The sequence below is a fragment of the Juglans regia genome, chromosome 10 (assembly GCF_001411555.2).
Source record: "Juglans regia cultivar Chandler chromosome 10, Walnut 2.0, whole genome shotgun sequence".
Classification (NCBI taxonomy): domain Eukaryota; kingdom Viridiplantae; phylum Streptophyta; class Magnoliopsida; order Fagales; family Juglandaceae; genus Juglans; species Juglans regia.
In genome coordinates, this window is record NC_049910.1 from 9459093 (window position 1) to 9481044 (window position 21952).

Here is a 21952-nt window from a genome sequence, read left to right on the forward strand (position 1 = left end):
TTTTTTTATACTTTTTTAAGGTAGGATCTATTTTTTTACAAAAACTTGTATGAGATTTATTTATTTAAAAATTGTAAAAATCATTTCTCATAAATTATTGTTCTCACAACATGAATGCCACTAACCTTAAACGTAGAAAGCAACAAGATACTGTCTCTTTTTTTGGGTAAATGCTAATTTATATTAAATAAAGAGAAGATTACAAAGAGAGGGATTAATTCCTACTTTGTGGACCAAGTAAATCGGTACAGCAGGAAAAAGACACAGCAATGGAGGGATGAAAGTAAAATATTATAATGACGACAGAAGTTTGATAGAAAAGGGATATCGAGGCTCCTTCCCCTACTAGAATTGGCAAAAGATAGTACAATTGTCTAAAATGGAAGATGAAAGTAAAATATTATAATAATTTTTTATATAGTCATGAATTATGCAAGTATCATAGTTTGTATATTCTTTTTGAAAAAGAATTTGTTCTATTATTAAAAAATTATTATTTTTTATATTTATTTTCAATTTTTAAAATAAATACGTGGTGCTCACATATTTTATGACTATAAACATTATTTTACAAAAAATTAAGGGCAAGCAAAGGTTAATTGGCCAATGAGGTTATTGCGTCCCTCCTTGTTCCGCAATTCTTTATACGGCCTAAAGATGGAAGAAAGGGCACTTTGGCATCCAAGCATTTCGAGGATATGATTACAAGTTGAAATAGGTAAATCTTAATTAGTGTGATTTTGCCCTTTCCCTTTTATCTTTATTTGGGAAAAGACAAATGACAAGCAAAAGCGTTTGACGGGCAGCTCATTGTAGGTCTATGGCATCAAAACAAAAAAAAAAATTACAGCCACATTTGAGATAGATTACCCCACATGCATAAACGTGTGTCATCTTCTGATCTCAAACCTCCTTTCTCAACTTCTTCTTCCAATTTCATGTTTCTTGAAAGAAAAATCTTCTTGTTGGGCTTTTCTGCTTAAGTAATCCGGATCTCTGTACAGCTTATCAAACAATGAACTTCATCAAACTGGGGTTCTATTCTGTTCACCCAGATTCCATGACATGGGTCGCTTCTCTCCCAGACTGCATTAAGATTAAAGTACATCATACTGCAAGGCTCATCAAGATTTTAAAATAAACAGGATAATGAAATAAAACCAAGAACATTATAGCCAGTCAGTCAATGAATTCATGACCTTTGATGGCAAACAAAAAAGAACTGTGGCCTCACTGGTCATCCAAGTCCCACTCTCTCTGTCCCATTACACTGTTGAAACCTGGCAAATTGTTGTACCGTTAGCTGTAAGGTTGCCACAAATCACAATCCTCCAATAAAAGGCATTTGCTAATACTTTTTGCTCCTTTTTTTTCATCTTTTCCTTTTCTGATGCAGGAATTAGAAAAAGGAAGCCAATCACCCCCAAAAACCGGATTCTATAAAGGAGCCGTTAGAGAGTCCGTCCCTCGGGAAAACCTAATGCCAAACATGTCAGCTAAACCCACCTTTTTCCAATGAAAACAGGAATTCTTGCCTGACAGCTCTCACCCTTTGTGCTCTCTATAAAGCAAAGTTTTTCTCTGTGGTTTTTATAAGAAAAAATGAGCTCAACCCTCCGCTCTGGCTCTGTAACCCACCACCAAGGTACACTCCTTGAACATTAATAGCAGAAAAGAGAGAGAATCCTTTTCTGGACAGAAAAAATCAAGGCCCTCCCTCTTTTTCTTCTTTTTTACGATTTCATCAATGGTTATAAATGAACTGCAATGAATGAATGGTTCCCATGTTAGACACACATCTCGAGGCTCCTTCTCTGTAGTATTAACAGTAGCTGTAGCAGATTTTTTTTTTTTTTCTCTCTCCCTGCATTTTCACATTTGCTTTAGTACTAAATATCTATCTTTTATCATTCCAGCACTATGGAAAATCATGGTCCCAGACTCACCGAAAGGATGCTGATACGCTGAGGTTCCCCCATTAATTGCTTTAGGTCTGTTTGGGTTTCCGTTAATGGCTTCGATTTTAGGAACCAGCTACTTCTCATGCTTGCTCTGCTTTTCTCTCTCTTTCATGGAAACAACTAGTTCTCTGTTTTTGGCGCTGAGCAGTGTGTGAAAGGAACTCCTACGATTTACTCTTATTTTCACGATCGGGATTTTTCCTTTCTTCTGAACCATGCCTTTTCGCCCAGTGGGCTTCTTGTTTGGTGCAGAAGCCATTTGCCTTTTGGTTGTTGGAAAAGGTTGCTCTGTTTTCCTCTGTTCAAGCCCACAAGGTTAGGGTTCGTAGAAAATAAGGGCTCTTTGCTTGTGCATTTTCTTGTACCCTTTACTGTCAAAAAGTTTTGAAGGTCCTAAGGAAGTGGCTCTGCAAATTACGGTTTGTTTCATGAGGCGAGTTGTCCAATTTTCACTGAAATGTTGGTTGCTTAGGCTCTTGGTGGCTCTATTGAACTGAAATTCTTGGTCATTTCGAAGGACTGTTTGTTTACTTGGTAAATATCCCTTGTCCAAATTCTTAGCTTCGTTCAAGCTTTTCTCAATCGGAATTTCAGTCGGTACTGCAGAGAGATGCACTTTGAAGCCTTTGGGATTGGGGATGTCGAGCTGGAAAGTTGAATCTTTAGGCTCTTTCTGGTTTTGTTCATCTGCGTTTTTGTTTATTTTGTGAAATAAAATGAATTAAATTTTTTGACCGCATCCTCAAAATTTTGGCGAAAAATGGGTTGTGCGAACTCCAAAACTGAGAAAAATGAAGCTCTCCGTCTCTGCAGAGAGCGTATGAGATTCATCAAGCAGGCTATTGATTCAAGGTATTCCCTAGCAGCTGCTCATGTATCTTACATCCAATCCCTTAGAAACATCGGCATTACTCTTCGGCGGTCGGCCGAGGCAGAGATTATGATCGAGTCGTCTCTGTCGACCTCGGATAAGACCCCATCACATTCGTCATACCCGTCTCCTTCTCCGTCACATGTTGCTGAAGTCTCGGACTCTCCGCTGCACAATGAGAGCTCCCTTTCTCCACCCGTGGCGGCTTTGAGTTATATGAGGTCAGGGGCCAGTGCTGCTGTGACTGTTATGGTCAATCCGAGTGGTGGTAATGGTTTTGTGGATGAGGAATTGATGGCATTTCCATTCCCACCACCACCTCCACCTCCTCTTGAGTCAGGCTCGTGGGATTTCTTTGACCCCATTGATGATAGTGAGAGCTTTAGATTTATGGGGCACGGCGGATTGGATATGAATTCAGATGATATGAGTGGATGGAGACATTTCAAGAGCAATGGGGCTAATGAACTTCATGAAGGAACCTTTAAGGCTGGTAAAATCCCCAGTAATATGGCTACTCGAAATAATAGCAATTATGTATCTGTAGAGCATAATGCTAATTTAATTACCTCTAGAGGAGTTGAAGGTTCTGAACAAACGGTTTCTGGTAAAGTCAGCAGGCTAGAATCGGGAGCTAATAATATTAACGGGTCATCTGAGACTTTGGCAGGTAATGTTTCAGTTGCTCTAGAACAGTCTGGTTCAAAGAGGGAGAAAACCATGGTAGAGAAGGAATTATCTGCAGAAAGAGAGGATCCTTCAGAATTCATTACTCACAGAGCTAAAGATTTTCTTTCGAGCATAAAGGATATAGAGAATCGCTTCTTTCGAGCTTCTGAATCCGGTAGGGAGGTCTCCAGGATGCTAGAGGCAAACACAATCAGGGTTGGATATTCTGAGGCAAAAGGTAGTCATTTTTTTAAATGAGAGAATTGCGTATTATCACTCAAATAGTGCTGTATTGTTTTCTAAATTTGTGTATTCTGTACTGAAAATTCCGTTTATAACTTTGTGGCTCAAATTTTTATAGTTACTGAAATGTCTTCTGCTAGTTTCAAATAACAACTAAACTTTCGTAGGGAATTCATCTGCCTTGGCTTTTTTGGGGGGGGCTTTCCAGCTTGTTTGCTGCCGTTGGAAAACTGCACTTGCTACTCACGGTAATTTCTAGCTTTTCACCTAGCATCATGTGATGGACCCTTGTTCTGTAATTGATTTCTTTATTAGTGATGACTACTTCGAGGGAGTCAGGCCTCCAGAAAGATGATCAAGAAGTAGAGAGAGAGAGAGAAGAAGAAGAGAATTAGCACTTGAATACCAGAGTTGGCCTCAATCCCAACTCATGGCTACCTCTTTATACTGCATCTGTGAGAATACAATGTATAGGAAAGATTAAACACAGTCGTGCTTAATCTCCTAGAATGAATATTAAAACGACACCGTATACTAACATAACTGCCAATACAAGTACAAGACGACACCGTATTCAACCAACTCATTAAAAGAAATGACACCGTATGTAAACTAACATCACTGCTAATACAAGTAGAAGAACGACACCGTATTTAACCAATTCATTAAAAGAAAACGACACTGTATTAACAACTAACATAACTGTCGATCTTTCTGCACTTCACCTTCAATACAGCAGCCTTCCATTGCATTCCATTACTTTCAGGCACATAACACATCAACAAATTGATTTACGATTCTAAGGTGTTCTTAGGTTTTAGCCGTGGACATTTAGCCTCATTCACTTTCGCAAAACTTTTCATCTTATCTCATCTAATTATTACAACTTTTTCAAATTTCCATACAAAATAAATAAACAATTCAACTTTTTCAAATTTCAAAACAAAAATAATATTAAAAAAATATATTTTAACAATATTTTATTCAACTTTCAACTTTTATCTCAACTCATCTCATCTAATCTGCGAAAACAAACGAAGTTCTATACAGTTTCAATCATAATCCCTAAAACGCTAATGGTAAATCCATTTATGTGGTAAACAATTTTTAGCTGTGTTGAACCTTAGAAAAAAACGGGTATGGCAGTCATCTTTAAAGTAGTGGCAAGAAGTTGTATCTATGGTACAAAACATTGCGAGACTTTTTTAGGTAATAGTATATCTTAATAGATTGTTTGCTTTAGTGTGGGATTTATTGTTTTCAATTAATATGGCCATCGCCTGCATAATGTTCAACCAACTAAGACTCATCAGGCTTAATGAAGGACAACTTTTGTCATGGGCAACTACAGTGCAAATTTCCTGCCCTTGCCTTCATATTTATTTTCCGTGTTTGTGTAGAACCTTCACAAAATGTAACAAAGGTTATAACATGGAAGCGAACAACATCTTCAAGGTCATCCTCATCTAGGATTCCTCTTGCTCCAGCATCAAAAGAAGATAATGATGACAGCAGAAATGATTTTGTTGAAGAGTTCTGCATGATTGCAGGAAGCCATGCCTCAACCCTAGACCGGCTATATGCATGGGAGAGAAAACTTTATGATGAAATAAAGGTACTTGGTTGAAGCTACTTTATTCATATAAAAGTCTAAACATCTTCTTGGTCCTCTTGATTATCTGGGATCTGGCGATGCATTCAATGGGGCATTATTAAGTAATAAACTTGTCACAATCTCATGATTTGGGGCATAAATGTAAATCTAAAATGAGCCATTTTCAGGGAACTCTATTAACAATAGCATCTTGATAGGCCTCTCAAAAGTAAGTGGTTTTATCTTGATTTCAGATCTAGACCACATTCTGTATCTTGTTTTGGGAAGGTATATCTTTTATTTACGTTTTGAACCATATCCATGACATTCTAGTGTATTATGTCATGTTATTAAGTTATACTTCAATGTGATGTAAAAACTAGTCTGAAAACCTGTTAAATATAAAAAGATCATTCATGGAATAATATTTCATTTCCTTTCATGATTAATAGTGTTGTCTTTTCTACATGGACAAAAAGAGTAAATATACTTGTTTGTGGAAGATTGCACATGGCATAGAGGCCAATTTTGTTAAGAGTTAGATATGATTCTTTGATATTTAGGAGCTTAATGCTTTTTGGTAATTGTCCTACCCTTCAACTTATGAGAAGCAAAAGAGTCTTGTTTTCATTTTTTTGTATATAAGTTGAAAATATTATTGAAGAAAAGCTATAGAGGTGCTACCCAAGTATACAGGGAGTCTGTAGGAGATGCGCCTAAACCACGAGAGAAAAGTGCAAGAAAATCCTGAAAACTAGAATCAAAAGAAACATGAGCATTCATCCTATGATAAAGAGAATTGAGGAAAAAAACTCTTTTAAGTTCTTCCATTATCCTCTTGCAATCCTTAAGCTCTGATAATTTCTTTCCCTCCAAATAGACCATGTCAAACATGACAAAATCATTCTCCATATATTCACACTATGTAGATTTCCAATCCTAGCCTTTCTCGCATGCTAGCATATCCATTACCTGTCGAGGCATGGCCCACTGCAGCCTGTACATATAGTTATGTTACCTTACAATGAAGTAAAATATGGCGAACCATTCTCTACTTTTTATGCACATACAGCACCAATTAATCATTAAAACACGCCACTTCCTTAGATTATCCAAAGGGAGAATCTTCTTTAATGTTGTCATCCAAACAAAGAAAGCCACACATACAGGAGCCTTGTTCAACTGTATTTTCTTACATGGAAAAGATGATCCAAAATTTGTTAAATGATATTTTAATATGATGCCAACTATATTTTAGCACTTGCGGATTTGAGTGTCTGGATTTGAGAGAGAATGTCTACTCAGAGTTCTCATTAGCTGGAGTTTCAAATATGCCAAGAAACAGTCACTATCTAAGGTGAGGTTTGGATAGTGAGTTGAGATCAAATGAGTTGAGATGAAAGTTGAATAAAATATTGTTAGAATATTATTTTTTAATATTATTATTGTTTTGAGATTTGAACAAGTTGAATTGTGTATTATATTCTATGTGGGAATTTGGAAAAATTGTAATGATTAGATAAAATGAGTTACTTAGGAAAAAAAAAAAAAAAGATTAGATAAAATGAGTTGGAGACATTTTTGTATCCAAACCGGGCTTAACTTAGCAGCTAGATGTCTATATTGTTGATTGATTTGGGACTTTTCTGAAGGCATTCAATTCTGATGTGTCTGGATAATGTTGTGTACCGGAGTGCTGTACTTTTTTTGTTTCTGCAGGATCAATGTATCATAAAATGCAGATGGGGCCTCTTTGTTTGTTTGTATTTTAAGAAGGTTGTTAATTTTTTTGTTTGGCTTGCTTGTATGGAGAGCTAGTCGCAAACCCACGTGGTGTGTGGTAACAGTTTCAGATAAAAATTTTTAGATTCACTTTATACCTTGTACCAGTAAAAACTGAGAAAAAAGCTTATGAGCCTATCTTTCTGAGCCCTTTTTTCTACAATATCATCAAGTAATGAGGTTTTTCATGCCTCTACTCTTTCTCAAGTGGATTTTTCTCTTTAGAAGACATTTTATTTATCATTTAATTAATTTAAGTTTAAATAAAATTAGAAATTTAATTGGGTATATTATTCTTCATCTAATAAGTTTAACGTAGTGAAATATATGGTTTAATTTTCATTTAGTTATAGTATAATAAGATAGTGGATGACGTGGCTTTATAGAAAGTAAAGCTCCATGCTATGGAAATGATATAGTATATAGATGCTATTATTGGATTCTAGGATTGGTGCTTCTTTTGGCATCTTTTTGGTTGACTCATTTGCTAATGGCTGCTGCATTTTGTTGAGGATGTGATTTAGTGCTACCGGATGGATTGAGCATGGATGTCTAAATGCTACAGTTGGGGTGTTCTAGTTGTGTTGCATCTACTGGAAGTGATATGCACTTAACTGTTCTTTCTCTTATCTGTGTAAATGGAGTGGGTTGCATTCATTGAAACTAATTGCTCTGAAATTGTGATGGTTTTATCTTTGTAGGTTGAAGTAGGTCTAGTCACCGCACTTGCTGATTTTGTTGACCTTGTTTGTTTGGCCCTGCTGTCAGACTTATTTGTGGGCTGCATTGATACTCTGTTTTGTACTGCTATAGTTTTTTATCGAAGGAAATCAATTACCCAGTTGTGGGGAGCTCAATGTTGGCTGGCAAACTGGTCCACTTTTCAACTTTGGCATCTTCACTTAGGACACACTTAAAATGGAACAAGGAGCTCTTAAAAAAAAGCACTTATAAATGATGCAACTCCTTGCTTATGACTTTTTCACCTTTTGATTCTTGGTAGGCCAGTGAATCTATCAGGAAGGAGTACGATCGGAAGTGTGATCAGCTTAGGCAGCAGTTTGCAAAGGATTGTAGTAGTCCAGTTATTGACAAAACCCGGGCAATTGTGAAGGATCTTCACTCACAAATAAGGGTGGCAATTCACTCTGTTGATTCAATATCTAAGCGAATTGAGAAAATTAGGGATGAAGAGCTGCAACCACAATTGGTAGAGTTGATCATGGGGTAAACAAATATTGTTTTCTACACCAAATTTATTCCTAATACTTTTTATTCCATCAGGATTTTACTCTGGACTAATTATGAGTTAACTATGAGACTATGTAGATTGACCAGAATGTGGAAGGCCATGCTTGAATGCCATCATGCACAGTACATCACCATCTCATTGGCATACCATTCAAGGACGTCGGCAGGAACTCCCCAAGGAAATACCCATGGTCAGATAATGTCTCAACTCCTATATGAGACTGAATGCTTTGGCTTAAGTTTTGCTGATTGGATTAACAGTCTCACATCATATGTGGAAGCTCTCAATGGTTGGCTGCAAAACTGCATCCTACAGCCACGAGAACGCTCCAGGGCCAGAAAGCCGTTATCCCCTCGTCGAGTTCTGGCACCACCTGTATTTGTTCTCTGTCGTGATTGGTCAGTTGGGCTTAAAGCTTTGCCATCTGATGAACTTAGTTGTGCAATCAAAACATTTTTATTGGAGGTGCACCAGTTGATGGAGCAACATGCCGAACAACCACAGAAGAAACTGGAACCTAGCGATGCAGAAAATGGAGAACCAGAAAGCAAAGAAAATCAGAAGGATGATGACGCTTCTTCCAATTTGTTTAGCATAAAAACAAGTTTGACAAAGATTCTTGATCAGCTGAAAAAGTTTTCGGAGGCTTCATTGAAAATGTATGAAGATATTAGACAGCAAAGTGAAACAGCTCGAATTAGATATTTGAAAGGTGGGCCAACTAGAACATAAAACGTTTATGCAATTATCGGAGTTTGTGGTTGGAATTAGATACTTGTAAATTTCATTAAAGTTGCAAAGTACTGGTAGGATCAAATATTTGGGGAGTTGTGTGAGAGAATACTAGCTAGTTTGGCTAGATTTTTGGAATCTCAAGGTGAAATCCTTAAATTTACGGGTTCGGATAACTTTTTTTCACACTGGAGTTTATGCTAACATGTCTGTCTACTCACTTTTCTTACAAGCTGATTTGGTAAAGGATAACAAACCTTATTATTGCCAATAGATTTACTACATGCATCAAGTTGCTTCGCCATGCATATTTTATTTAAAAAAAAAAAAAAGACCACTATTAAAAGGTTGGTTTTTCTCTTCTTTCTAATTCTCTCTTCTTTTTTCCTTTCTTCTCCAGGCGTAGAGCCAAGGCAAAAATCCATAGCTGTTGGTCTGCCATGAGCACCAGGGTTTTTGTTTTGATTTAGGGCTTTTTTTTTTTTTTTTTTTTGAATTAGGACGTCCTTTCCTCTTTGGGGTTGATTTTGTGTAGATTTATATTTCGTGTAGATGTAGATCTGGAGATCCACCTATATTTTGTGTAGATATGGTGATTTTCATGGTAGTCAGACAATTGGATGTACTTACTACCCGCCAAGGCGAAGGTGCTATCAGCCCGTATAGTACAACTTATTTTTCATAATTAAAATTTGTATTTCGAATTAAAAAAATTGGTGATGATTACAAATTAGAATCAATCACGTATAACGTATTGTTTCAACTTTTGAGTACATTATTCTTCCCCAAACCCCTATGAGAAATGAGATGCCAACATGGGTTTCAGACCAACGATATTGACTACCTATTTAACATGGTGGTGAATCAAAAACACTTGGACATCAGCAATCATTTCGAATGGAATTTTATGCTGCTTTTTTCCCCCCATATAGGGATTAGAATCCCACGTACTGGGTGTACTGAGAGTAAGCATCAGACTGCATGGCAATAGGCGCCCGTGTAACATGATCGGGCAGATCAAATGCATCTATAAGTTCCCCTGCAATGTTCCTCACTTGGAAACTCAAGTATTCTGCGAGCTTGTGGATTGCCTGCAAAACAAAAATATGCAACTATCAATTATTTAAGATATAACGAATAATTAGACAAAAAATGTCACATTTTGTTCTTCTTCTGCAGTAAGGCAGGTCAAAATCTTCCCATGCTTCAATAGCATTCTGTATGTATAACATATCTCAAAATATCAATAACGTTCTTAAATTCATTAGCCTTTATGGTAGAATACCTTAGCTTTGTTGGGTGCCACATAGTCAACGTTACGGTAGGTTCCTATATCCTTCCAGATTCGATCCAAGGCATAGAGATCACAAACAAGTTTCAAAGCAGCTCGGGAACTTGCATCCGGACAGCTGCCAATCACACCAAATTAAAAACCCAAGATTCATGAAGGAAAATGTAAAAGAATATTTGAGACTCAGATTTGGAGAGGAGATACCTCTTCACCGATTCAATAAATTTTGCGAGGATGACAGATTCAATATGGGACTCAGCAAGCGTCAAAAGGTGATTCAAACACCTGTTCCAAGCACCGAAGTTTCCAAGAGTTTTGGTGTGTTTGTTTAGTCTCACAGCAACACTTTGAAGCAATCGAGATGTTCGATACTGCAACAAAAAAGAAATAAAACACAACCAGCAATTTATGTAAGCCATAACTGTATGGATTCATTGTTTACAACAATTGAACTTTGTAAATCGCAGAACTGAGATAAAACTCACTCTGAAGGCGTCCAACTGGAACTTAGGATCCCGCAAATGGTCCTCACTTTCCCACCTAGCAGTTACTGGATTTGGCTGAGACAGATAAGTGTTCATGGATTCTCTCAAGTAGTTCCATGTAACTGCAAGTGTCCCACCTTGGAATTTCTCCTTGTATTGCTTCAAGAGATCAGCGGCCACCTGCATCACAAGGGAAAGGTTCAAGAGTTTAGTTTCCATAAAAGAGAGAAATTAAGGTTTACAAGTACTGCAAACACATTTACATAATACGGGATACGAAATTATGGTGCATATACATAATACGGGATACGAAATTATGGTGAATGTTAGCATCCTGACAAGTGATGCTCAAAATTGGCACTCATCTACTTAACAGTGCAATGCCATAAGAAAGGGTTTTTTCCCAGAATATATTAACCCTGCAAGGTAGTCATCTACTTCATATTTCACTTATAGCTCAAATAGTGCCCTTCTATTTCATATTATTTCATATTTCCCAAAACCCAAGTCTCCATAGAAAATTTGTTCATACAGCAGTCTCCTATGTATAAATGGAAGCTAGAACCCTCGAAGGTAACCACAAAGCATAATCTTATCTATTGGAAGCACACCTCTACTGCCTTGGAATGGCAAAGGATGCAATGTTCAGGCAGCTCACCCTGAATTTACACTAAAGGACAGGCTATTAAGAAAATATACACGGAAGCTTGAGTTCACACTGGCTTTTCAAACCTAATTTGGGGTCTTTATTTTTCAGGCACCTCACAATATCAGCCACTCGAGTAGCATAATGTTGATTTTTTAGCCCTGCTCTGTGTTTCCACCTGACTACACTTCGGAACAGCACAAGGCAGGGTGGGTCCATATGGCGGAGAAGTGCTATTCTAGTACTAAACTAACCCTGTATTCATTCCTACCCCTTCTGAAAATAGCTCCATCAATTTAGGTGCTCTCATGCTTTATCAGATGCAACAAACTAGGAGTCTACATCATCAAAGTCTTGAGCAAAATGTGTAACAGGATGGGATTTGTCTGCAACCTGTTGTAGCAGCACTGTATTGTCCCCTTCAAACGTCTGAAAAATGTCATGATCATTCCTCAAACTACCAAACCGGTTCACAGCAGCATACCCATGACCTCCACAAGCTTCCCTGCAGATGCTCAGTGACTTTGCAGTGTAAGATGTCACGTATGCCTTGAGGCCTGCCGAAAGTGCATGGACATCGCCAACCAATTGTTCATCATGAGACTTCTTCATCTCTGAATATATTTCCACCAAATGCAAAGTGGCAAAGTGGAATGCATAAGTTGAAGCCAGCATTGGCATGAGCTTGTGCTGTTGAGACTGGTAATCAAGAATACTGACTTCTGGTTGCTTGGGAGGGCCAAACTGCTGGCGCAATAAAGAATATCGGATTGCAATTGTAGCAGCTATCTTAAGGACACCAACTGAAGAATATGCAAGACCTACCCTCCCACCTACAAGTTCCCCTAATGTGGCAGCAAATCTTTTATTTATTGTTGGGAGGCTACTTGTATATTTTCCATCTCGGGAGACATCTCCAAATCGATTAAGGAGATTATCTCGAGGAATTCTGACTGAACGGAATCTCAACGCTCCATTATCCACACCATTCAAGCCCACTTTGTGGCCACAATCATGAATTTCAATCCCTGGAAGTGTTTGGTGGGTCTTCAAATCTCTTATTGGAACGACGAAGGCATGCACTCCCATATCAGAAACTCCTTTCGTGTCGTGAGTTGGCAACATCAGCTTAGCAAAGACAGTGGCAAACTTGCCATGAACTGCAGCATTACCAATCCACCATTTGATGGCCCCATCATTGGGTGTGTCAATTACAAATTCATCTGTGATTGGATCAAATGTAGCAACCGTTTGGAGGCCTTGAACATTTGAGCCTTTTAAGCACAAAAACAAAAGACAGCTTAGGTTAGATATGCATGCCAAGAAAAGTGGCAATGATGAAGAACAAAGAGCTAAGAAACATCAACAAGAAATACATATTGACCATATCAAGAACAAAACCAAATCGGAACCAAATTTTGGGGTGGTGTGGGGAGAGAGAGAGAGAGAGAACAAAAAAGTAGATGGTGAAAGCAAATAACAGGTGACTCCATTCTCTGATATTGATACAGTGAAAGTAACGTTCCAAATCACTAAAGAAACTTATACAAGCCAATGGGCTTTATCTTAAAATGTCTCGGGCAAGTTGTAAAGTGCCTGTTAGGCAACTAACCTAATTTACTTAAGATCAAATTTCATCATGTCAACAATTAGATTCAGGACAAAAGATTCCATGAAATTAGCAAAAACTGCAAAGTTGGTTCTTTGTTGTTATTGCTTGAGCTGGAATACAATAAATTCCTCAACAAAAGCAAGAAGGGTGTATACAACTATGGCAGGAAGATCCCAAGAACACAACAGCAATAGAATGATCATCTTAGTTGCAGGAATCACAAATTCAAGGAACAAAGTAATAACAGACAAGGAGGCAAGCTTACCATGATGTAGTTCTGTCATAGCAAAACAACCCGGATATTCCATATTGTCAATACCATCATAGTACTTAACCTTATGTTTCTTAGTTCCTAAATTGAGCACAGAACCTCCCCAGAGACTGCAGCAGAAGTATAGATAATCAACACAGGAGAGCGAGACCATCATACAGTTCTTATTTTGGAAAGAAAATATAACTGGACAATAAAACACTGGAAAAAATGGACAAGAAAAGATTCTGTGAATGTTTTTTGCAGATGAACATCCCAAGTAAATACAACAACTGAATTCGAGCACCATGTAGGAGCTAAAAAGAACTTGTTAGTTTAAAGAAGACTTACATAACCAAAATTTTTGAGAGAGAGAGAGAGAGAGAGAGCGTCTGATAATGCTGGTCAGGTTGGTCAGTTTTCAACCAAAGCTAGCATTTTGACCATATGAAGCTTACAGCTAGGACAGTGCAAAACTAGAATCAATGAACAAAACGGCAGAGACATTTCGAACAGTCCAATTTCTGCTCATCTTTTTAATGATACAAATGAGGAACCTGCCTCACTATCAATCATCATTTGAAGATGTAAAATAAATATTAACAAAGTCTTTGGGTTAGACTTGAAAATTTGTGTTTAAAATAAATAATTTCCCTTTACTTGGTTCAGTTTTAGTTCTATAATGGTATTTTCTGTTTTTTCAGTTCGGTTTTGAGTTTTGTATTTTCCCCACCAGAACCAAATTTAACACCAAATATATAACTTAACATAATAATTGCATTGGTGAATATGTTGTCATTGAAATTTTGTCATTATTGGGTTGGTTGATTTTTTGTATTTTAATTGAATTTGTTGTAAACTTCCAACCTGAATCACACCATAAACTGAACTGAACGGTTTCAAACTGATTAGAATAGGTTTTTAGGACTTTCCTGTTGACTGCCGGGTACAAAAGCACTGAACTAAACCAATTGGTTTGTTTTGGAAAATATACAAAACCTGGACCGAACCAAACTGATGACAGCCCTATGCATATTGCCAAAGAAATGGTAGTTCAGGAGATTTTTTATATGATACCTCACACCGGGTAAATTATCTTAGAAGAGTAATGCTAGAAATAATCCTAGGATGTGCAAATCCATGCGCAATTCCTTTCAAAAAGTGGGGGCCCACTACAAAAAAGTTGATGTTTCAGGTGGGTCCCAAGTGTCCCACCTTTTTTTTAAAGGGACTACGTGAGCTTGCACATTCTAGGATTGTACAAATCATTTTTCATCCCAGAAAATGAGTGCTGAAAACTATGAAGATAGAGTTACTAGCTAAGAACATTACCACTGAAAGAGCGGCTTAGGTGGGATCTAACCATTCAAGACTCGGCCTAAAATTTAACTAATGTGATTCAAGTAACCTCAATCAAATTGAGAGTTTTTTTCAACCCTAAAGCAATTGTAATCTAAAAGGCAATTGAAAAAAATCATGAACAAAAAAAAAACTGTATCAACTCACTGTATCATTAGGAAAAGTATGCACAACGAATCAACTCAAAACCATGGTAATCAAATATCCATTATCAGCTCAGAACATAGTAGTTAAATTAAGCATTCGTGGTTATACTTCCAGTAGACATACAAATTGTTGCCACAACAAAATTCACCAAATGTTAAATCAAACAACACCAAATCCACGTTTTAAAAAATTCTCATACCCAACAATTCCACCAGAATATGAGAAGTTCTGATGCAATCATTGACAAAATACTAAACACGAACAAAAGATGATGAGGCTGAGAGAGCAATCACCTGTATTGCACACCCATCTTGATCCCAAGAGACATGTCCACGCTCCCCACAGCCTCCAAGATAGCAAAGTACTTAGACGGTTCGTCGGTCACGTACTTGAAGGGCCTCACCCCGGCCTCTCTGACCAACGCGAGAAGCTGCCTCATGCAGAGTTCGCGGTGGTCGTCCTTGGAGATCTCCACGGGGGTCTGAAGCTCCGGTCGAGCGTTGAAGAAATAGAAAACCTTCTCCTGGATGTCCCTGTGCTTCCCTCTCATGAAAAAGGACAAGCTTTTGGCGTCCACGTTGAGCTTCGTCCTGGCAGCGCAAGTGAGCGTCCGGAGCTGCAGGTCGCCAAGCTGCCGCGGCACCGGGGTGAGGTGCAAGGACAGGCGTTGGATTCTCCGGCCGATTGGTTGATTTTCCTCGTCTTCGGTCCAATTCCGATTAAGATCTGGCGTATCCATTTCTGCTGATAGAATTCGCAGGGAGAAAGAGGTATGGGAACGCGGAGAATTGATCGTAGGTTCCTCTTTCAGTTGTTTTATAATACAAGCAAGGGTAGAGGAGGTGACGTGGCACGAGCCATATAGGAGAACGTGTCGAAAATGTATTGGCCGGAGGAAGTTGGCAGTTATTTTGTCTTTTTTTTTTTTCGGCGCGCCTTTCAAAGTTGACGAGTGCTGTCTTTCTTGGATCAGATTGATTTTGCACGATCGACGTATTTCATTTCTACGACTCTTTCTATTAAGACCAGTGCCACATCTATCGAGAGAAGTAGGCCGAAAGTCTATCGAATAGATAAAAAGTATTTTTTTATTTTTTTATTTTTTTTTATTTTATATAATTTTTTAAATATCATAAATATTTATAAAAAAAATAAAAAATTCATAATATTATTAAAAAATACTTTTTTAATCACTAAATAAAATTAAAAAAAATTTTGAGACACATATTCGAGATATTTAACATTTTTGTTCTATTAAAATAAATATATTTTTATAAAATATTTTTATTTAAAATAGAATTATATAAAAAATTATAAAAATAATGATACATGTATCATTTTCCTTTACATGCATCATCAAAATTCAATCTCTCCTATGCATACATGGAACCCGAATTTCTTTTTCCTTTTTATTTTACGAAAATACTTTTTAAATTTTAAAAATATATAAATACATGTAAACTTTGTTAGATCACTTCATGCCATCTACAAAACATTTAATATTCTCTAATTTAATTATAAAATTACTTAAATCAAAACATTATAGATAATGTTAATTCATATGGACTAATTGGCTAGTCAAGTTTTTTTTAATTATTACGTATATATTATGATGAGTTAGTCTACATACAGTCCACAAATGAGGACTGCTCATGTAAGCCCATACAAATTATGTTTAAAAAAATTTTAAAATTACAATAATATCATTTTTAAAATGATTTTTTTCTCTTTTTATCTCCATTTATCAATGGGACTGCACCTCACTCAAGATTGTAAATAGAATTTCTCTATTATGATGATAATAGAATTTGTGAGGGGAAGAATCCCCAAGGACAAGGCTGAGAGGGGTACTGAGCCTAGGTCCATGCACAAGACTTGGGGTGGGTCAATCACCAGGCCCAAGCCCACATCCAGGACCTGGGATGGAACGACCCAGCCCATGAAGTTCTGGATGAGAAATGTCAGATCAGATGTTCTGAAGAGATAGAAGGGTAAACAACATAACCTGACACAAGATTAGGGCCATTGACCAAGGGGCACCCGGCCTTTATAAGGCAATTTGGTAATCAGGGCTGGCCGACCATCAGGGACATCCTCACCCTTGACATAGCCACCCTGGGGCCATGCCACATTAAATGCATCGGAGGCAAGCACGCCACAAGGAAGCCACGTCGCATTTAATGCGCCTAAGGGTCGGCATGCAATTGAGCGCCTACCTGAATGCCTACAACGGTCCAAGCTAGGATTGACAAGATTGGCGTGGAGTAGGGTTCAGCAGGAACGTGCGATCACGGTACGGAGTAGCCATCGGTTGCTATCACCTCGGGATCCACCCCGGTCATGTATAAATACCCATCTCTTCACCAAGAGGAGGGTTACTCTCTCATACTTGAACATTGTTGCTATCTCATTCTAGTCTCTATTATTTCTTCTTCTTCCACAACCTTAGACTAACTTGAGCATCGGAGGTATCACGGTCGTTCTCCTCCTTGCAGGGAAGAGCCCGAGTATTTCTAGCATAGAGTGGCCCAGACACGCGAAACATTACATCAACAGAATTGAAAATGAAATTTTGCAAGAGAGAGAATTCAAAGCAATGGAATGGATAAGGTTAATGGTTATGACTTATGGATAACTTCGGTTGGAATATACGCTAAACTAAATAAAATAACAATAGCCGCGAGAGAAAAATCGATGGCACATCTCTTGTAGGTGAGCTGAGATTTAAAAAATAATATATATTATATATATATATATAAGAAACAAGCACGCAATAATATTTGCAAAACAATTTAGACATAGGAAGCTCTTTTATACATACCTAATTCCAATTTTTATTCCTAATCCGATCTTTCATTATTAATTTTTTATTTAGTATTGAAGTGTTTCTAGAGAGAGAAGTTCTACCTTCTCTTTAGAAACCCAAACCGACAACCAACTCAGAGGGGGATGGGAGCTTCGACTCCTCCCTCCCTCCCTCCTCCCCTACTCTCAGATGCAGTTTTCTCCAAGTGTTTAATTTTTCAGTCGATATTTTTGTTTTGTTTTTGTTTTTTTCTGGTCAAAGCATGGAGAAGCAGCGTTTGATGTTTTTCAGTGGCCAGTGACCACCATGCGCCCCACCATGGGGTTCCCAAGCCACTGATCTTTTAGACTGCCGAAGGTTTCGCCAAAAGGAGCAACGCTTGATCCACACGCGCGGGTCAAAGTGTGCGCGTGGCCTCCACACACCACTACACATAGGATCGACAATCCGGTACACTCCTAGCATGGCACGTGTCCTTCACGCGCCATTACAGCCTCCTTGCTCAATGTTTTTTCAGTTTTCAGTGTATTTCAAGTTTTTGTTTTGTTGAATTTCTGTTTTTTCAATTTTTCCTATGTTTTTCTACTCTGTTGCTTGTGTTAGATAAAAATAAAAATAAATAGACAATTGGACTTGTTGTCCATAGCAGGAGAACCCTCTCCTCCTTTGGAGGATGGGGGATAGTTTTCCCTCTCCTATTTTGGAGAATGGGGGTGGTTGTCCCTCTCCTCCTTTGGAGGATAGGGGTTGGTTATATTGTTTTTACATAATATTATATTCACAGACAAACCAGGATTGAAATCTCTATTCTTACAAAGTCCATATCTCATAAAGTTTTGTCATTAGAGAGTTTGTAGAAGTTAAGAAAATTCCCGTCACAAAAACATTTGTGTGCTAGGAAGTCCCAAACAGATGAATAGTTTAGCTTATAATCTTGATTTTTTCCTATATTTATCAATCACGGTTGTAACTTCAGTTTCAAAAAAAAAGAAAAAAAAAAAGAAAAGAAACAAGCACGCTTTTTTTTTAAATTTTTAGAGTATTTTTTTTAATAAATTTAATAAGAGAAATGTTTTAATCATAATTTTTTTTTATAAAATTGTGTAAAATAAATCTAACGTATATATAAAATTATGTATTTATTTTTATAGAATCTACTTATAATTGTAATACTTTTTATTTATTGAGAGTTCTTCTATTCATCATTTGTATATCATACATATACTAAGAAAAAATAAATAAAAACATATATAGAAATAGTGAGTAAAAGTGAAAGCAAGCGTGAGGATTAGTTTACGACAAGAAACATAAAAATTTGTTGGCACGAAGACATTTCATCAATTATCGTACTTGTTTTAGTCAATCTTTGCAAAAAGAAAATATTGACTGATAAAACCTATCTCATGTACTTAAGAGAACTATAAACCTCTGAACACATACTATGGGAATGCATTTCTGCAGCAGACATTTCGGGTCAAAGTTCAAAGAATATCCGAAAGAGTAAGGCTTCATGCCAGAGTGTGAAGGTGTTAATGGCAAATATGTTCAACAAGCTACAAAAGAATGAAATGAAAGAACTGGCTTTAATTTGTTGGAACCTGCGGTGGAGGAGGAATCAACATGTTTTCAACAACCTCCTTATTGATCCTAACGTAGTTCTACATAGAGTTCATCAAATGCAACATGATATTGCAGGGTTAGAATTTCACTCAACCAGGCTCAAAAGCTACATAGTTAGAACGGGCACTTGGGAAAATCCTCCACCAAATTTTTGCAAAATAAATTGGGATGTGGCAGTTGACAGAAATCATTACAAGATTAGCATTAAGATTGCAATCAGAGATGAGGAAGGAAATTACTTGGCTACTATGAGGAAGAATCAAATCCTATATCTTGACCTTTTAATAGCAGAAGCAATATGAGCACTAACAGTAGCAAATTTTGGAATTAATCTGAGAATGAGAAAGGTAATATTAGAAGGTGATTCCAAAATGATACTTATGGATATCTAAAAACAAGTGACAGATGACAGTTACTTTGGGATAATCATCTCAAACATTAGATCAAGGATCAATTATTTTGATGTTTGTGTTACTAAACATGTCCATAGAGAAGACAATGTAATAGCTCATACATTAGGTAAAAGTGCTCTGATTGTATCAGAGTGCATGGTGGACTTAGAGGAAACTCCCAACTGTCTTCGTTGTTTGTAATAGTTTCAAATATATGAAATGAGTGCAGGGAGGCCTCAAACAGATGAGTAGTTTAGCTTGTAATTTAGATTTTTTTCTATATTTATCAGTCACAGCTGTAATTTCAGTTTTAAAAAAGAAAAAGAAACAAGCACGCTTTTTTTAAATTTTTAGATTTTTTTTAATAAATTTAATAACAGAAATGTTTTAATCATAAAAAAATTATAAAATTGTGTAAAATAAATCTAACGTATATATAAAATTACGTATTTAATTTTATAGAATCTACTTATAATTGTAATTCTTTTTATTTATTGAGAGTTCTTCTCTCCATCATCTGTATATCATACATATACTAAGAAAAAAAAAACATATATAGAAATGGTGAGTAAAAGTGAAAGCAAGCGTGAGGATTAGTTTACAACAAGAAACATAAAATTTTGTTGGCACGAAGACATTTCATCAATTATCGTACTTTTTTAGTCAATCTTTGCCAAAAAAAGATATTGATTGATAAAACCTATCTCATGTGCTTAGGAGAACCAGAAACCTCTGAACACATACTATGGAAATGCATTTCTGTAGCAGACATTTTGGGTCAAAGTTCAAATAATATCCAAAAGAGTAAGACTTCATGCCAGAGTGTGAAGGTGTTAATGACAGATATGTTCAACAAGCTACAAAAGAATGAAATGTAAGAACTGGCTTTAATTTGTTGGAACCTGTGGTGGAGAAGGAATCAACATGTTTTCAACAACCTCCTTATTGATCCTAACGTAGTTCTACATAGAGTTCATCAAATGCAACATGATATTGCAGGGTTAGAATTTCACTCAACCAGGCTCAAAAGCAACATAGTTAGAACTGGCACTTGGGAAAATCCTCCACTAGGTTTTTGCAAAATAAATTGGGATGTGGCAGTTGACAGAAATCATTACAAGATTGACATTAAGATTGCAATCAGAGATGAGGAAGGAAATTACTTGGCTACTATGAGGAAGAATCAAATCCTATGTCTTGACCTTTTAATAGCAGAAGCAATATGAGCACTAACAGCAACAAATTTTGAAGTTGATCTGAGAATGAAAAAGGTAATATTAAAGGGTGATTCCAAAATGGTAGTTATGGATATCCAAAAACAAGTAACAGATGATAGTTACTTTGGGATGATCATCTCAAACATTAGATCAAGGATCAAGTGTTTTGATGTTTGTGTTACTAAACATGTCCATAGAGAAGACAATGTAATAACTCATACATTAGGTAAAAGTGCTCTGATTGTATCAGAGTGCATAGTGGACTTAGAGGAAACTCCTCATTGTCTTCGTTGTTTGTAATAGTTTCAGATATATGAAATGAGTGCAGGGAGGCCTCAAACAGATGAGTAGTTTGACTTGTAATCTGGATTTTTTTCTATATTTATTAGTCACAACTGTAATTTCAGTTTCAAAAAAGAAAAAGAAACAAGCACGCTTTTTTTTAAAATTTTTAGAGTATTTTTTTTAATAAATTTAATAAGAGAAATGTTTTAATCATAAAAAAATTATAAAATTGTGTAAAATAAATATAACGTATATATAAAATTACTTATTTATTTTTATAGAATCTACTTATAATTGTAATACTTTTTATTTATTGAGAGTTCTTCTATCAATCATTTGTATATCATACATATACTAAGAAAAAAAAAACATATATAGAAATGGTGAGTAAAAGTGAAAGTAAGCGCAAGGATTAGTTTACGACAAGAAACATAAAATTGTGTTGGCACGAAGGCATTTAATCAATTATTGTACTTTTTTTAGTCAATCTTTGCAAAAAAAAGATATTGACTGATAAAACCTATCTCATGTGCCTTTGAGAACCATAAACCTCTGAACACATACTATGGAAATGCATTTCTGCAGCAGACATTATGGGTCAAAGTTCGAATAATATCTGAAAAAGTAAGGCTTCATGCCAGAGTGTGAAGGTGATAATGGTAGGTATGCTCAACAAGCTACAAAAGAATGAAATGGAAAAACTGACTTTAATTTATTGGAACTTGTGGTGGAGAAGGA

The 21952-nt window shown here is 36.6% G+C and overlaps 2 protein-coding genes across 2 annotated transcripts; one reads left to right on the top strand and one right to left on the bottom strand.

Annotated features, from left to right (window-relative positions):
- Positions 1-1406: 1406 nt before the first annotated feature.
- Positions 1407-9333, top strand: LOC109009396 (nitrate regulatory gene2 protein-like). Its single transcript, XM_018989856.2, has 6 exons — positions 1407-1645; positions 1917-3739; positions 3912-3992; positions 5145-5359; positions 8124-8347; positions 8450-9333. Exons 2-6 carry the CDS (start codon positions 2722-2724, stop codon positions 9102-9104), a joined length of 2193 nt encoding a protein of 730 aa, XP_018845401.1. The 5' UTR covers positions 1407-1645; positions 1917-2721; the 3' UTR covers positions 9105-9333.
- A 451-nt stretch (positions 9334-9784) lies between these two features.
- Positions 9785-15678, bottom strand: LOC109009398 (acyl-coenzyme A oxidase 2, peroxisomal). Its single transcript, XM_018989857.2, has 7 exons — positions 15188-15678; positions 13404-13519; positions 11920-12800; positions 10881-11060; positions 10600-10766; positions 10390-10513; positions 9785-10195 (listed from the first exon to the last, which is right to left on the bottom strand). Exons 1-7 carry the CDS (start codon positions 15631-15633, stop codon positions 10040-10042), a joined length of 2070 nt encoding a protein of 689 aa, XP_018845402.1. The 5' UTR covers positions 15634-15678; the 3' UTR covers positions 9785-10039.
- Positions 15679-21952: the final 6274 nt, after the last annotated feature.

Bases quoted from the DNA above. Each gene is read 5' to 3' on its own strand.
- LOC109009398 (XM_018989857.2), bottom strand. From the start codon at position 15,633: ATGGATACGCCAGATCTTAATCGGAATTGGACCGAAGACGAGGAAAAT. The intron at 10,514-10,599 runs GTATCTCCTCTC...TGTGATTGGCAG, and splicing joins TTTATTGAATCGGTGAAGAG to CTGTCCGGATGCAAGTTCCC. The intron at 10,196-10,389 runs GTATTCTACCAT...TTTGTTTTGCAG, and splicing joins TGGCACCCAACAAAGCTAAG to GCAATCCACAAGCTCGCAGA.
- LOC109009396 (XM_018989856.2), top strand. From the start codon at position 2,722: ATGGGTTGTGCGAACTCCAAAACTGAGAAAAATGAAGCTCTCCGTCTC. The intron at 5,360-8,123 runs GTACTTGGTTGA...GATTCTTGGTAG, and splicing joins AACTTTATGATGAAATAAAG to GCCAGTGAATCTATCAGGAA. The intron at 8,348-8,449 runs GTAAACAAATAT...GAGACTATGTAG, and splicing joins TTGGTAGAGTTGATCATGGG to ATTGACCAGAATGTGGAAGG.